Here is a 16,050-nt window from a genome sequence, read left to right as displayed (position 1 = left end):
GTTTTTGTTTATTTTCAAGTTGGTCAAAATTATTTTTATTCATTTTTAAAGTTATTTTTAGGTATTATGTATTTGTTCTACAGATGATTTCATTTTGTAGATGGAAAAATCCCAGGAGTTGTTTAAGTTTGGAAAGTGGTCTGGTACCATGATCTCCCATAATCAGGCTGTGATACGAAGCTCAAGGAGAGTGTACATTATCACTTCTTCCCGTTTTTCCATCACCGGTGTTGTAAAGTAGCCACACAGCTCACAAAGTTTAAAATATTTACTCCCTGGCTCTTGACAGAAGAATACTGCCAATCCTTGGTCTGTGTAGACAATCTGCACCAGACTTTATGTAAAAAACAGGTCATCAAAAGGTTTTTTGGGAAAATGGGATTTAAAAATAAGTTTGTTTCAGATGCAAAAATTGTTGAAATCCATGCATACAAATGGTCTTCAGAAAGTCCCTAGGAAAATGCATATTGTGAAATGACTGTGTGGATTTAAAGGGTTTTTGTGCCAAAATTACCTTATCTTTTAATTCCATTTTCCATGAATTTTTTGAAGTCTCCGGACTGCAGTGTCACTTTTCTCCTTGTTTTGTGATTTTCTGGGCTAACATCTGTACATGAACAAAGCTTACCCTTCGCTCACCCTGCCTTGCAGTGAGGATGGTCATACTGGTGAGCAGCAGCAAGGGCAGTCAGCATCTCAGTGAAGCCCACTGCTGTCACACGGGAGTTGTTGACCCACTCGCTTTGTCAAAAGGCCCCACCCAACCCCACAGTCTGAAATAAAGCTCACCAAGCAGCAGAGCTCCGGGTCTCAGCTCCAAAGCTGAGCCCCATACATGTCTTCCAGTCGCTGAATTCATCTCCCCCTGTTGCCTAGCACCCAGTCTCTCAGTCCAGTGCCACCAAAAATAGGGCTTGGTTATCAAGCTTTGAAAGCACATGACAAAAGCAGTGACATTCACAGAGCACACACGTGAGAAGCCACCCGATCAAAGTCCATCAGAGCAGCTGCTTGTAGCCCCCTGACTGTGCAGTGTGAGGGCCCCGAGGGGAAGTCACAGCTAAGAGCAGGGGGTGAGCTGGCTGCGGGAGCCGAATGCTGGAAGGAAGACTACCAGAGGTGTGTGGAGTCTACCTTAGAGTGTCCCTGCGTGTGGCTCATCTGCTCTAGTGCAGGTCTGACCTCCCAATCTTGTTTGTTCCTCACCAGTGGGGACCATTATTTTCCCTCCTTGGACTTTGATTTCTTTATCTGCTAAATGGTGAGTTCCAGATGGTGGCTAGTGCTTCCTCCAGCAGCGACATGGTTCAATTCTTTTTTTTTTAAGATTTTATTTATTTATTTGAAAGGTAGTTATAGACAGTGAGAGGGAGAGACAGAGAAAAAGGTCTTCCATCCATTGGTTCACTCCCCAAATGGCCACAATGGCTGCAGCTGCGCCGAGCTGAAGCCAAGAGCCAGGTACTTCTTCCTGGTCTCCTATGTGGGTGCAGAGGCCCAAGGACTTGGGCCATCTTCCACTGCTTTCTCAGGCCACAGCAGAGAGCTTGATTGAAAGAGGAGCAGCCGGGACTAGAACCAGCGTCCATATGGGATGCTGGCACCACAGGCAGAGGATTAACCTACTGTGCCACGGTGCCGGCCCTGACATTGCTGAATTCTAAACATCCATTGCCATTAAGATATATGTATTGGGGCCGGCACCGCAGCTCAATAGGCTAATCCTCTGCCTTGCGGCGCCGGCACATCGGGTTCTGGTCCCAGTTGGGGCACAGGATTCTGTCCCGGTTGCCCCTCTTCCAGGCCAGCTCTCTGCTGTGGCCCGGGAGTGCAGTGGAGGATGGCCCAGGTGCTTGGGCCCTGCACCCCATGGGAGACCAGGCTCCTGCCTTCAGATCAGCACAGTGCGCTGGCCACAGCGCACCGGCCGTGGCGGCCATTGGAGGGTGAACCAGCGGTGGGGGAGGACCTTTCTCTCTCTCTCACTGTCCACTCTGCCTTTCAAAAAAAAAAAAAAAAAAAGGTATATGTATTGGGGTAAGAGGGGAGGTGTGGTATTTGGTGCAGTGATTAAGTCTCTGCTTGAGATACATGCATCCCATATCAGGGTGCCTGGATTTGGGTCTCTGTTCCACTTCTGATCCAGCTTCCAGCCAGCTCAAATACTTGAGTCCCTGCTACCCATGTGGAAGACCTTGATGGAATTCCAGGCTCCTGGTTTAGGCTTAGTCCAGTCCCAATAGTTGTTGGCGAGTGATCCAGCAGGTGGAAGATATCTCTCCCTCTCCCTCTCTCCCTCTCTCCCTCTCTCTCCCTCCCTCTCCCTCTCTCTCCCTCTCTCTCCCTCCCCACACCAACCCATCCCTCCTTTCTTCTCTCCCTTCCTTCCTCCTCCTCCCTCTCTCTGCCTTCCATCTACCTCCTTCCCTGCCCTCCCCCCTCCCTCTCTCTATTGTCCTGCTTTTCAAATAAACAAAAATCAACAAACTAAGCAGATACATGTATTTCTGGTCTAAGATGAGCAGTCAAGTGAACTCTACTCAGAAGACTTGGATGTCATAATGCCAGAGCTGACCCATGATCAAATTTCACAGCCTTCTTGGTAAAATTCAGAGTGGGGGGAGGGAAAAGAAAAGACAAGATAAAGGACTTCTCCCAAATTTCTTTCATTTTTGGTTTTAAAATACCCTTTCTTCTATGACATGCCAGAGATCATACAATGTGTTTGCTTAGTTGTTTAGATTCTTGGCAAAGTAAAGTTGAAAATCTAATATTGGCTTCCTAACTTTTGTTGTGGATTCCATAGGATCCATACCTCTGAAACCACTGGTCAAAACCCTGTAGCTGAAATGTCTACAGTTTCAATTTATGCCAAGACAGAACAGTGTTTTTGTTTTTTTCTTACCCCACACCCAGGATAAATGCATTAAAGACAGACATTGTAAATCTGGAACTGTGGACATCTGCCCTTTTATCAGTCTTTGGTTTTGCTAATAAGTAGGTTTTGATTCTGAGCAGGGTCTCCTAATAGGTGACCCCAGAGCCTGGCGTGGAAAGCCAGCAGGAGCTGTTAACAGACCAGCACTGACAGCAGTGCCTGTGTTACATTGCCCGGCAGTTCTGCTGTGGCCAGAGGTTGCTAAGCACTTGGCCCCTCAGCAGAGGAGTCTCTGCTGGATGTGCATGGCCAGTCCCCACCTCCACACACAGTCTGCCAGCGTGTGACCTCAGAACCCCAGGGTGGCTGCCTGCTTCCACCTGGACTTGCTGGTTGGCTCCACTCTTGAACCCTATACCTGCCGACAAGTATCCAGGCACAGCTGGAACCAGGAGTCCCATTGATTTGCATTACCTTCCTAGAGCTTCATTCAGTCGAGCTGGTGTTTTGTATTCAGTGGAGCATCTTAAACTTGCAGAGGTAAACAGACCTTCTGCTGTGGTGCTGAACATAGGCAGCTAGAATGATGGGCATGTGGCTTTTAACCCTCTGACTTTGAAAAATTATTTAATTTGTGAATAATTTAATTCCTGACCTTTTTTATACAATCTCCAACTCCAGGTATCACTGTTAATAGTGACTTGGTTTTCCTCCAAGAATTTTTTTATGCATATACATGCCAAAAATATATCTTCCTTTTATATGCAAATGGTAGCATACCATGCATAGCATTCTGCCTTGTGAGTCATTCACTTGTCAGTTTATCTTGGAATCGTGCATGTCAATATGTGATAAGCATCCTCATTTTTTTAAATGCTGCATAGTAGTCACTTGTTCAACCTCAGCCATTATTGATTAATATATGTTAGTTATCCACTCCATGTTGTTCCTCGGTTAAATGTTATGCCCACCCCCTTTTCATTGCCACCTTTCATACAGATGTACTTTATTGGTTGTCTCAAAAAGGCAAGCATACCCCACAATTGACCAGTGCTGGTCTCTGTATCCTATTGTGTCCTAATGCTAATTAGATGTAATTTTCTTTCATTATTTATTGACTTGGTGGCTTTTTTAAACAAGCTGTCAGGGCATCTACCCAAAGAAATTAGTGTACCTCTTCTCTCCCTGGAGATGTTCTGATGTACCTATGCATCGTGTGTGTGTGTGTATGTGTGTGTCTGTCTGTCTATCTATCTGTCCATCTCATCTTCAAAGAAATCAAACACCATCCTTTTTATACCATGACTAACTTAACCACAGTACTCAGGTTGCTGTGGATCCAAGGAAAAGTATTATAGTTAGTAGAAGCTCTAATGAAAGATAAGCAACCCAAAAAAGCCTGGAATCCACCAAAATGACAATAATAATAAATGCTTTGTCCTGTCTGATGGAATGTTGGGTTCCCAACTATGTAAGAATGAGAGGAGCTCCACGTAAGGGGGGCCACTTTGAATGTTGAAGAAAATCTGTTCTAAGAGAATGAATGACTTTGATTTTATGATTGAAAATTAAAATGAAAGTAGAAGAATTAAGAAATTGGCAATACTCAGGGCCGGCATTGTGGTGCAATAGGTTAAGTTGCCCCTTGGGGCTCCTGCATCCCAGAGTGCCCAAGGTCAAGTCCAACCTTTGCTTCCAATCCAGCTCCCTGCTGATGTGTACCCTGAGAGACAGCTGATGATGGTTCAAGAACTTTGGGTCTCTGTCACCCGGAAAGGAGATACTGATGGAGTTCCTGGCTCCTGGCTTCAGCCTAGCCCAGCCCCAGCTGTTGTGGGCATTTGAGGAATGAACCAGCAAATGGAAGATCTCTCTGCTTCTCTCTGTGTGCCTTTCTGTCTTTCAAATAAAATTTTTAAAAAGAAATTGGCAACATTTCTCACCCACTGAAAGCAGCCTCCTTCAGAACACTTTTCTTTGCTTACAAAAGGGAGGAAGGGTGTCAGAATTCTCTTTGAGCCTCTTTGCTTTTACACCTTATATGTATATAGTCGGCATCTAGAAATGATTGCGCATATCATATAAGTTCCAGAATCCTTCCTTTGACAATCCTTGGGACCTGAAGCTGAGTGTATGTCCCCTCATAAATCTCAAAATAGGAAATGCAGAAAGGTTTGAATGTGATACTAGGGAATCATGCACGAATTATGAATATTCAACATGCTTTGAAAAACAGTTGCCATTTAAATGAGACCGTGACTCTGAGACCTTTCTGTCTGAAACGGAACCGTGACTCCCTCTCCTCATGCTCATGCCTTGTTGCTGCTGGAGTGCAGTGCTGGCCTTTAAAGATAAGCATCTACTGTGTGAGGCTGGCCCCCAATAGCTCAAGTCAGCTCCTTCTCTGGCCCTCTCCAGAACAAACAACCATTTGTTACTAAGCAGGAGGAAAAACTGGCTGTATTGGGTGTGCTGAATAGATAATTTCCAAATAGTTTTCCAGGGTGACTTTTTTTTAGCTATGCTGAATTTTGTTAAAAAAGCTGTTTATTTACTTCAAATAGATACGTAGAGAGAGAGACAGGGAGAACTCTTCCATCCACAGGATCACACCCCAAGTGACTACAGTGGCTGAGGTTGAGCCAGGTTGATGCAAGGAGCCTGGAACTCCATCCAGGTCTCCTACATGGGGACTATGGCAAACTTTTATTTCATATGATGACTTTTGAACCTAATCTCCATGTAAGGATTAACTCTAGTATTTTAGCATAACTTGAAAACTCATTCTGTCACTCATTTCTGTCAACAGATAACTCATTCTGTTGGGTGTCTATTGTGTGCCAGGCCCTGATGTAAAAATTGGATTGATGTCAACAATCTTAAATTGTGGTAGATTCTAAATGTAGGTTAGGTGTTCACATTCTTTATATTTTCACAGTGTTCATGCTGTGGAAACAGAACACGATAAACTTGCACCAGCACTTAATAAACAAAACTCTTGAAACCAAGGGATCTCTGCAGTAAAGGGTTTTATTGATGTTAACCAGAAAAAAACAAGGTTCTGGCACAAATTTCTACAAAGGACCAGCAGCAAGGCTAGATAGCAATTGGAAAAATGTCAACAGTACCTAGAGTTAAGAGTAGTTTTATTATGAAAATGTGGGGAAGGGAAGCTTAAGTCATTTGTATTGGTCCTTCGTTGTCTGCAGATAGGAGGGGTGGGGTGATGTGAAATATGGAAGATTTGAGGAATGGTGGACAGTTTGTAAGGAGAAGTACTTATTCCTTCTGAATTGGTTGAGGTAGCAAACAGGAGGCGATGATTCATGAGGGTTGTGATGAGATTTGAGTTAAGATTTTTTTGTTTGTTTGTTCATTACAAGATTTATTTGAAAAGCAGAGTTAGAGAGAGAGAGAAATCTTCCATCTGCTGATTCATTCCCCAAATGGCCACAATGGCAGGACAAGCTTGAAGTCAAGAGCTTAGTCTGGGTCTCCCTCATGAGTGCAGGAACCCATGTTCTTGGGCCATTGTCCACTGCTTTCCCAAGTGAATTAACAGGAAACTGGATAGGAAGTGGAGCAGCAGGACCTATATGGGATGCATATGCTACAGGTAGCAGCTTAAGCTACTATGCTGCATCACCACTCCCTTGAGTTAAGTTTTAACATACATTCAAGAATGTGAAATGGTCTTTTATTGGTTCTGGCCCAGAGCTGGTAACTAATAAACCTCCTCCAATTCTCCTTCCCTCCATCCTCTGACACTAGTAGTTAAATTGAGGAAATCTCATTTTTTCTCAATGTCCTACCTACAATGCACTATAAAAGGATCTGGAATTTACAGTTGTTCAGTGACAATAAAACAAAGGATCCAGTTAAGAAATGGGCAAAGGACTTGAACAGGCATTTTTTCAAGAGAAGAAATTCAAATGGCCAATAGACACTTGACAAAATGCTTAGGATCACTAGCCATCAGGGAAATGCAAATCAAAACCACAAGGAGGTTTCACCTCACCACAGTTAGAATGGCTCTCATACAGAAATCAACAAACAACAAATACTAGTGAGGATGTGGGGGAAAAGGTACTCTAATCCACTATTGGTGGGAATGTAAACTGGTGCAGCCACTGTGAAAGACAGTATGGTGATACCTTAGAAATCTGAACAGGCCTACCAAATGACCCAGCCATCCCACTCCTGGGAATTTACCCAAACCAAAAGAAATCAGCATGTGGAAGAGTTATCTACCCCCATGTTTATAGCCATTCAGTTCACAATAGCTAAGCTATGGAATCAACCCAGATGTCCATCAACTGATGACTGGATAAAGAAATTATGGTGTATATATATAATAGAGTACTACTCAGCTGTAATATAAAAATGAAATGCTTTCTTTTGTAAGAAAATAAGTACAACTGGAAGCCATTATACTTAGTGAAATAAGCCAGTCTCAAAAGGACAGATATCATATGTTTTCCCTGATCTGGGGTAACTAATAAAATACTTAAAATGTAATGTATTAGAGTGAAATGGACATTTTGAGATTCAGTGATTGTTTATAGTCCTGTCTCTTCTCTTGAGGAACAGTATTTTTTTTCTTCATACCATTTATTGAATTCTTTATTTAGTATAGAGTTAACTTTATGAGTATTAAGTATACTGAGAGTAGATCTTTGTGAAAATTAAGAGTGGGAAGAGATAAAAGGGTTGGCACATGGGCAGGAGGGAGGGTAGGTTGGGAAGTATCATTATGTTCCTAAATCTACATATATGAAATACATGAAACTTCTGTACCTTAAATAACTTTTAAAAAAAAATCTGGAAATGTTGTATGAAATTATATTATTCTATTGCATTGATCTAATTATTCATGAAAAATTTAAATATGCATGAGTTAGGCGGCATGTCTGAGGTCATGCAAAAGGGTAGTATTGCATAGAGACAAAGAATGAGGTTGATAAACATCAAAATTCAGACAAGTCGATGCCTCTAAGGATATGATGAGTAAAAGGAGTAGTATGGTACAGATAACATTTCATTCCTTAAGAAACATTCTGGGATTCTGCATTTTCAAAGGGTGATTTCTTTTATCTTTTGCTTGTCATAAATATTTTGGAAAAAATGTTCAAAATGAACCCAGAAAAGAAAAAGATAATATTATATTTGGTTATGAAAATTGAGTTTTAAAACCCTAAAATATTTAAGGTTTCTTTGGAAAACATGAATATAAGAAGAGTGTTCAGATTGAGGTCCCATCTACTTCCAGTGTGATGGCTCTGTCATGTCAAATATTTAAGAATTATTTTGCTCCCTCTTGGTTAAAAAAATATTTATCCGGGGCCGGCACTACGGCGCAGTAGGTCAATTCCCTCCTGGGGCACTGGCATCCCATATGGCCGCTGGTTCTAGTCCCAGCTGCTCCTCTTCTGATCCAGCTGTCTGCTATGGCCTGGGAAAGCACTATAAGATGGCCCAAGTGCTTGAGTCTCTGCCCCCACGTGGGAGACCCGGAAGAAGCTCCTGGCTCCTGGCTTCAGATCGGCTCAGCTCCAGCTGTTGTAGCCATTTGGCAAGTGAACCAGCAGATGGAAGACCTTTGTTTCTCTCTCTCACTGTCTGTAGCTCTACCTCTCAAATAAATAAATAAAATCTTTTAAAAAATTATGTAATATCTGGTTTATAGTCAAAATGATACATTTTTTAAATTACTCCACGTATCAAGCCCTGAATCAATCAATCTCTCTCTCTCTCTCTCTCTTTTTTTTTTTTTTTTTTTTTTTTTTTTGACAGGCAAAGTTAGAGAGAGAGAGAGAGAGAGAGAAAGGTCTTCTTTCTTCTTTCCATTGGTTCACCCCCCAAATGGCTGTTACGGCCAGTGCACTGTGCCGATCTGAAGGCAGGAGCCAGGTGCTTCCTCCTGGTCTCCCTATGCCAGTGCAGGGCCCAAGCAGTTGGGCCATCCTCCAATGCCCTCCCGGGCCACAGCAAAGAGCTGGACTGGAAAAGGAGTAACCGGGACAGAACCGGCGCCCCAACCGGGACTAGAACCTGGAGTACCGGTGCCACAGGCGGAGGATTAGCCTAGTAAGCCACGATGCCAGCCCCTGGATCTCTTTTTTAAGATTTTGTTTATTTATTTGAAAGGCAGAGTTACAGAGAAAAAGGGAGAGGGGAGAGAGAGAAAGAAAAAGAGAAAAAGAGAAGGAGATCTTCTGTCTGCTGGTTTACTTCCCAAATGACCACAATAGCCAGGGCTGGGCCAGGCTGAAGCCAGGAGCTTGGAAGAACATCTGGGTCTCCCACATTGGGTACAGGGGCCCAAGCATTGACCCATCCTCTGCTGATTTCCCAAATGCATTAGCAGGGAGCTGGATGGGAAGTAAAGCAGCTGGAACTTGAACCAGTGGCCATACAGGGTACTGGTATCACAAGTGGAAGCTTAACCCATTGTGCCACAATGCCGGTCCCAAGCCCTGATTCTTGTACCTAAGGCATCACAAAGTGGTTTGAAAAGGATAGAGGAACTGATTGTCCTGGGAAGAAGACAGAATGGGGTGAGGGTGAGGGTTTGGGGAGTGAGGAAATTTCAGCCTTGAGCACGCTGTGAGAGCCCACTGCACGGAGTAGCCCTCATGAGTTAGCATTTGATTTTTATTCTGTTTTAGCTCATGGCCATTGGCCTTCTTGACATGGGCTTTGAGAGAACACTAGCAGAGGATGTTTTTTCTAGAGATGAAATTGACCCTGGACTACTAGAGGTAGGATTTGGAGTCCAAAGTGTCTTTTCTAATGTCCTCTGTGTGTGTCGTTTCCGAATGTCCTAACTGCAGTGAAGGAAGCAACCTGACCCCTGCGCACCACTTCCCAGACTTCCGATTCAAGACGTACGCTCCGCTGGCCTTCCGGTATTTCAGAGAGCTTTTTGGGATCAAGCCTGACGATTACTTGGTGAGAACTTGTCATTGCCTTCCTCCTCCAGGAATGTGTGATGTAAACATTTGTCTCATAGCAACAGTGACGAGTGGCTTTTGTCGCTTGTTCTACAAAGCTCAGGGGCATAGTAAAAGTTCCGAGTTTTATAATGACTATCAATTCAGATGCAGGAAATACAGTTTGACCCTGCTACTTTCGATAGTTAAGAATCTGCTAAAGTAACTAATATTTAAGTAACTGTGATACCAGTTTCTACTTCAGATAATTATTCTAACAGACATAATCAGTCCTAAAGATTCCTGTGAATTTTGCTGGTTAGATTCTAGTTGAAATCCTTACTATTTTAGTTGCTTTATTATGCTGTTCAGTTCAAAGCTACATTGACTCACAACTGTTTTCACCTTGATCTAGAAATTTGAGTAACATTTTAAAGAAGGTGGGTAGTTTTGTTCTCACCCTCTCCTTAGGCTCTTTTTAAACATATTTTTACAGTTACTGGGGCATATTTCATCCTCAGATTTGTCTGTTCTCTTTCTGGTCTCGCAAAAACACAATTTTTTGTGAGGTTGCCTGATGTGAATGTGACCTCAGAATCTTACCTTATCCCTAATCAGGGAGCCAGGAACTGCCTTTCTGAGTAAGAGAGAATGGTTCATTCATCATTTGTGAGCACTCTGGGGCTCCGCAGAATTGGTTTTCAGAAACTATAGGAAGGATCCATTAAATATGTCTTGGTCATTGCTTTCTGAAGGATCTTAGGAAGAACTGAGCCAGATTCTGGAAAAATGCTTTTCAGGAGAAATATAGCTTTGTCACTGTTTACAAAGAGTATTCCAAGTGCATCTTAGCATTTGGATGAGCTGCAATTAATTGATTGAACCCAAAGCTGATCCTGTTCTGTGCTGAGGAAAACACATAAAGGATTATATTTCATTGGTCTTTAAGAAAATGTTGTGACTTCTGCCCAAGGAGGTTTAACTGATTCCTCAAGGCACAATAAGTCTCCATGGAGCCATGGGTACTAAGTAGAAGGTCTCTAGGCATCCCTGGACCCATGCATCTAGTTCTGTGCCTCACACCCACCTTTAACTGGAGCATCCAGTGCCTCTGTTGTCTCTACCAGCTCAGGCATAGGAACACACAGGTTAATTCTGTGTGTGTGTGTGTGTGTGTGTGTGTGTTAGGGAAGATCCTTTGGTTTGTGCCATTCTGTAATTACTAAGGGTTGCCTTCATTCAAGAAACATGTTTTGGTAACAGTGGGATTATGATATTTTGTTTTGGAAGATAAGATGGGTCTTTCATCTTCAGCCTCACATAAGAAATTAATGGGAGGCAGGCATTGTGGCACAGTGAGTTGAGCTGCAGCTTGGGATACCTGCAGCCCATATCACAGTGCCAACTGGAGTGCCAGCTACCCTGCACTTCCACTCCAGCTTCCTGCTAATGTGCCTGGGAGGCAGCAGATGATGGTTCAAGTTCTTGAGTCCATGCCACCTACAAGAAGGACCTACATGGAATTCCCTTGGCCTTGTACAGACCCAGCTCTTACAGTCATTTGGGCAGTGAACTAGTAATAGAAGATCTCTCCCTCTGTGTATTTTACTCTGCGTTTCAAATAAATCTTTAATCTAATGTCACACAGTTAGCTTCTTTGGAGAAGGTCCTTTTCTGAACAACTTCTCCCACAGTTTATACAAGTTTCCTAATGAGTCTTTGAGCCAGAAAAATTATTTTTATAATGGGGTCAGAGTATTTACAAAGAAGTAAAAGAGACTAAGCTGATGGCATCGCATAGTAAAGCCTATTTAAAAAAAATATTTATTTAAAAGTCAGAGTTACAGAAAGAGGGAGGGACAGAAATCTATCCACTATTTCACTGTTCAGATGGCCGCAGTAGCCAGGGCTGGGCCAGGCCGAAGCCAGGAGCCAGAAGCTAGGAGCTTTTTCGAGGTCTCCCACATAGGTAACCGTCCTTGGGTGCTCCTCTGCTGCTTTTTCCAGGCCATTAGCTGGGAGCTGGATTGGAAGTGGAGCAGCTGGGACACCAACTGGCACCCATATAGGATGCCAGCATTGCAGGTGGCGCCTTTACCTGCTGTGCCACAACACCGGCCCCTCAGAGTAAAATGTTAATTAACTAAAGGTCAGTTAATCACTGGTTGCCTGAACACCTCTCTGGGTAAAATATTTTGCAAATAGTTATAGGGAGATCTAAAAAAGTCCAAGTGTAACACTTGGGGAACTTAGCATCAATTTGGAATGATGATTTGTTTATACGGAGAAACAACCAATTCTACCGGGTGGTAAATAACTGAAAGGAAACATTAGATGTCCAGAGTTTTCGAGAAGGGAGGCATATTTCTCTCTGTTGGGTGGCTAATTAAAAGGTCTCCTTTGGGTATGGTGTGGTTTTAACCGTGCCTTTAAAATGACAGGGGATTTGAATGGGTAGAAAGGGATGGATATTTGGGGATAGAGAGAGTGGATGTTGCTAAGACTGGGAGGCCAGAGAAGAATGCACTTGATATTCAGAAGACATTGAGTGGACCAGGATGGATACAGTGGAGAGTTTTGGCCAGGAAATTTATAGAAAGGGCCAGACAATTCAGATAAACAAGGTCTTAAATCATAGGAAACTGGGGCCAGTGCTGTGGCGTAGCAGATAAAGCCTCCGCCTGCAGTGCCAGCATCCCATATAAGCACCGGTTTGAGTCCTGGCTGCTCCACTTCTGATCCAGCTCTCTGCTATGGCCTGGGAAAGCAGTAGAAGATGGCCCAAGTCCTTGGGCCCCTTCAACCATGTGGGAAACCCCAAGGAAGCTCCTAGCCACTGGCTTAGGATCAGCGCAGCTCTAGCTGTTGCGGCCATTTGGGGAGTGAACCAGTGATGGAAGATCTCTCTCTCTCTCTCCCTCTCTGCCTCTCCTTCTCTTTCTGTGTAACTCTGACTTTCAAATAAATAAATAAATATTTTTTAAAAATTATAGGAAATTAAGGAAATGTAAAGACTAACTATTTGATAGTGTTGAGGTGGGGATGATATTATGGTTCTGTTTTAAAGAGGAAGTCTGTCTTTAGGAGAATATGCTGCAGTCTATCTACAGACTGATTTGGTGTCTGGTGCCTGGGTTTGCTTCAAAAGAATCTCAGGTGTTGGTCAAAGATCCAGAATTTCAGTTAGACAGGAGGAGGAGGTCCAAGAGATCTACACCATGTGATAACTGTAGTTAATGTCAGTGTATTTGTGTGCTTGAAAATTGCTAAACAGTAGATTTTACTTATTCCTACCACAAAATGTGTGCGTGGGGGGGAGTAAAAAATGTGTCAATTCTGTATACATATATCAAAGCATGTTGTACAGTGCACTATAAAAATTAAACGTTTCTACTTGTCACTGAAGTGAGAAGCATTGTACACTTTAAACCAGTGAGTTGTACGGGATGTAGCATATCTCAGTAGAGCTAGGATTTTAAAAATTGACAGTAAGTGAAAAAAAAAATCTGAGAGCAGCAGGGCTGGGGAGTGCATGGGGGTTTAGAAGCACCTAGATTGGCCATTGTGGAAGCTGGGAGACAGTCACTTGGATGGTAGTTTTGTAGTTCTCTTTACTTTGGTTTATGCGTGAGCTTTTCTGCAGTAAAAAGGCAGGGGACGATGGAGTGAGCAGGCAGGTATGCTTCTGCTTTTGCTTTGTTTTTTCTACCTCTTTCTTACACTATGAACACAGTTCTAAGACTGAGACCAACAGGAACAGGACGGAGGCAGGGACCCCAGCTCAACGTGACAGCCAAGTCCCCGACAGCTGTAGCCACCACCTGGTCCCACATTGTGGAGGCCCACAGCTCCCCCTGAGGGCTCTTGGAGCTCTTGGACGCTCTTCTTCCATCAGCCCTGTCTGGCACCGAGTGAGTGGTCTGGGGTATGGGCAGGGAGGAAAGGGTTCTGCATCCATCACTGCGAGCTCAGAGGGTTGGCACAGCCCCTCCCTTCCGTTCACAGACAGTGAAGCGGAAGCAGGGCTCAGTGAGGGGAAAGGTCCAAGTCTACCCACGTGGGTGGAAGCAGGACCTGGACCAGAAGACTCATCTCCCATCCTTTCCCCAGTGCTCTGAAGACCCCTTCGCCGCTAGCTCCCTGCTTCCCACAGGCCTCTCATCAGTTACGGTCTCCAGGTCACGTGTCCTAGCCCATCAAACTGTGGTTCTTTAGGACGTAGCCAAGAGATCAGACCCCTCTTCCAGAGCACAGCTCGGGAGAATTAAGCCACTATAGGCACCAAAAAAAGGTGACATAGGGCCGCGTGCACATCTCAAAGTCCCTGCTGGTCTGTGTCACACGGGGGCTGTGCAGACGCCCGATTGTCGAGGTACACTCATCTCAGTGGGGAGCAGGAGGGAGAACGTTGTCCACTGATGATTTTGCAGATAGTTTGATATTAAATACCTGTGGTGCATGTGTTTTTCTGCTTAGGTTTACACAGTTGTATCTGGATTTCTGCCAGAATTATTCTAATTTTGTTCTTAGTACTGTGGAAATTCTCCATGTGCATGCTGGTGACAAGTGTCACGTGAAAACCTGCCTTATTTGGATCATGACATAGCACAGCAATGGTGCTTTGTACGCACAGCACTGAAGGTGCCTCTTCTTCATTGTTTGTTCATAGACGCGTGCCTCCCAAGGCAAGGTCAAGGGCCTCAGAGCACTCCTGTGTTGGCCTGGGCCACAGGCTGTGGGTTCTCTCCTTCCCCTCCATGCACCCACGTGTTCAAAACTCGGCTGTAACTTGTGTGAGTCTTTTCAGGTCCACCTGTGCCAATAAGACAGCAGAGTGAATATTTCATCCTTTTGGGGAAAGAAGTGGCAGGTGAAGTGATCTCACGACTGGAGTTTACATTGTGAATTTGCATTGGCAGGGCCCAGCTGGTTTGTACTTGGCTTTCTTACCAGTGGGTGTAGCCTCGAGGTGCTGCAGGAAATAGAAGCAATAGAATGAACACATTTGAGCAGCCTGCACAGTGCATAAAACCCAGGAGCACACTGGGAACGTGTTGATCAGGGCTAATTCAGGTTGTTCCATCTCTTCTCCGTGTTTGTTCTCAAAAGGCACCATGTTAAAGAAGGTTGCTTAGAAGAGAAAGCATTAACCAAGTTGTAGAGTGAGATATCATAGAATTCTAGAGTGTTATGGTTGTGTTCCTATTTAATATCATAGTCCCAGCTTACTGTACCCTGTTGCTGTACTATTAGTAGCCCTCAAAGATCATTAAAATGAATCAGGATAATTTATTCCATTCATATTAATTTACATGTTATCTAATAAAGGTGTATTTTACAGATAACCAATGAAATAATCTTCATAATATGTCACCTGTTTACAGAAGAATTTTTTTTATCTAAATTTTTTTTTAAAAAAGACATCTCCTATCTCCTGGTTCACTCCACAAATGCCTGCAATAGCCAGGGCTTGGCCAGGCCAACACTAGGAGCCAGGAACTAAGTCCAGATCTCCAACATCAGTGGCAGGAAGCCAGTGGTTTGAGCCATTGCCACTACCTCCCAGGGTAGGCATTAGGGGGAAGGTAGGGTCAGGAGCCAGAGCTCAGGGTCTGGCCCAGGTACTCGGGTATGGGATGATGGTGAGTGTACTGCTGGGCTAAACACCCAGTACTTACTAGAAGAATCTGAGACTTTGTTAGGAGCAGATATTCAGGTCTGAAGAATCTTTTCTAGACAGCTCTTCCTTGATCGCCCCTTAATTTCTCTATTTGTAGCCTCTAATTTTTGCATTCTTTGTGTTTTCATACTTTTACAACATTACTCCTACTCACAAGAGGTTGTGTGCCAGGAATTCAAACACCATGCAGCAGAGAATCCAGATTTCTAAAGGGAGCCAGGGTCTGCCTTCACTTCTTAGGAGAGGTTGGGCTCCTCACCTTAATTTTGCCTGGTCTTGCACTCATGAGTATAGAATGGAAGCCCATTTTTCTCTTGCTTCACTCAGAATATCCTCATGTGTCTTCAGTGTGAGAGTTCAGCTGCAAACCTCAGTGCATCGTAGGGCCCTGCCAGCTCCTCCTTACCTGCCTGTGCAATGTGTGTATTACAGTCTGGGTGCTTCTTTCACCTGAGTGAGATTACGTCCTAAACACCAATAGCGGCAATAGTAAGTGGTCACTGTTTGCCTAGGGTTTCAAAAGCATTTGCTTTTAAAACTTGCAGCTACTTTTTGGAAAA

The 16,050-nt window shown here is 43.8% G+C and overlaps 1 protein-coding gene across 6 annotated transcripts in view; it reads left to right on the top strand.

Moving 5' to 3' along the window:
- PIP5K1B (phosphatidylinositol-4-phosphate 5-kinase type 1 beta) overlaps positions 1 to 16,050 on the top strand; it is a 324,599-nt gene that overhangs the window by 192,616 nt on the left and 115,933 nt on the right. For all 6 annotated transcript variants that reach the window (XM_089336987.1, XM_008256190.5, XM_017341676.4 and 3 more), the window contains exon 5: positions 9,712 to 9,829. In XM_089336987.1, the coding sequence (XP_089193113.1) occupies positions 9,712 to 9,829 (118 nt within the window). The remainder of the gene's footprint in view (positions 1 to 9,711; positions 9,830 to 16,050) is intronic.

This window comes from Oryctolagus cuniculus, chromosome 1 (assembly GCF_051225735.1).
Source record: "Oryctolagus cuniculus isolate XC-2025 breed Fujian yellow rabbit chromosome 1, ASM5122573v1, whole genome shotgun sequence".
NCBI classification, from domain to species: Eukaryota; Metazoa; Chordata; class Mammalia; order Lagomorpha; family Leporidae; genus Oryctolagus; species Oryctolagus cuniculus.
The sequence above is the reverse complement of the archived record's forward strand: the minus strand, read 5'-3'. Positions and strand labels throughout refer to the sequence as shown.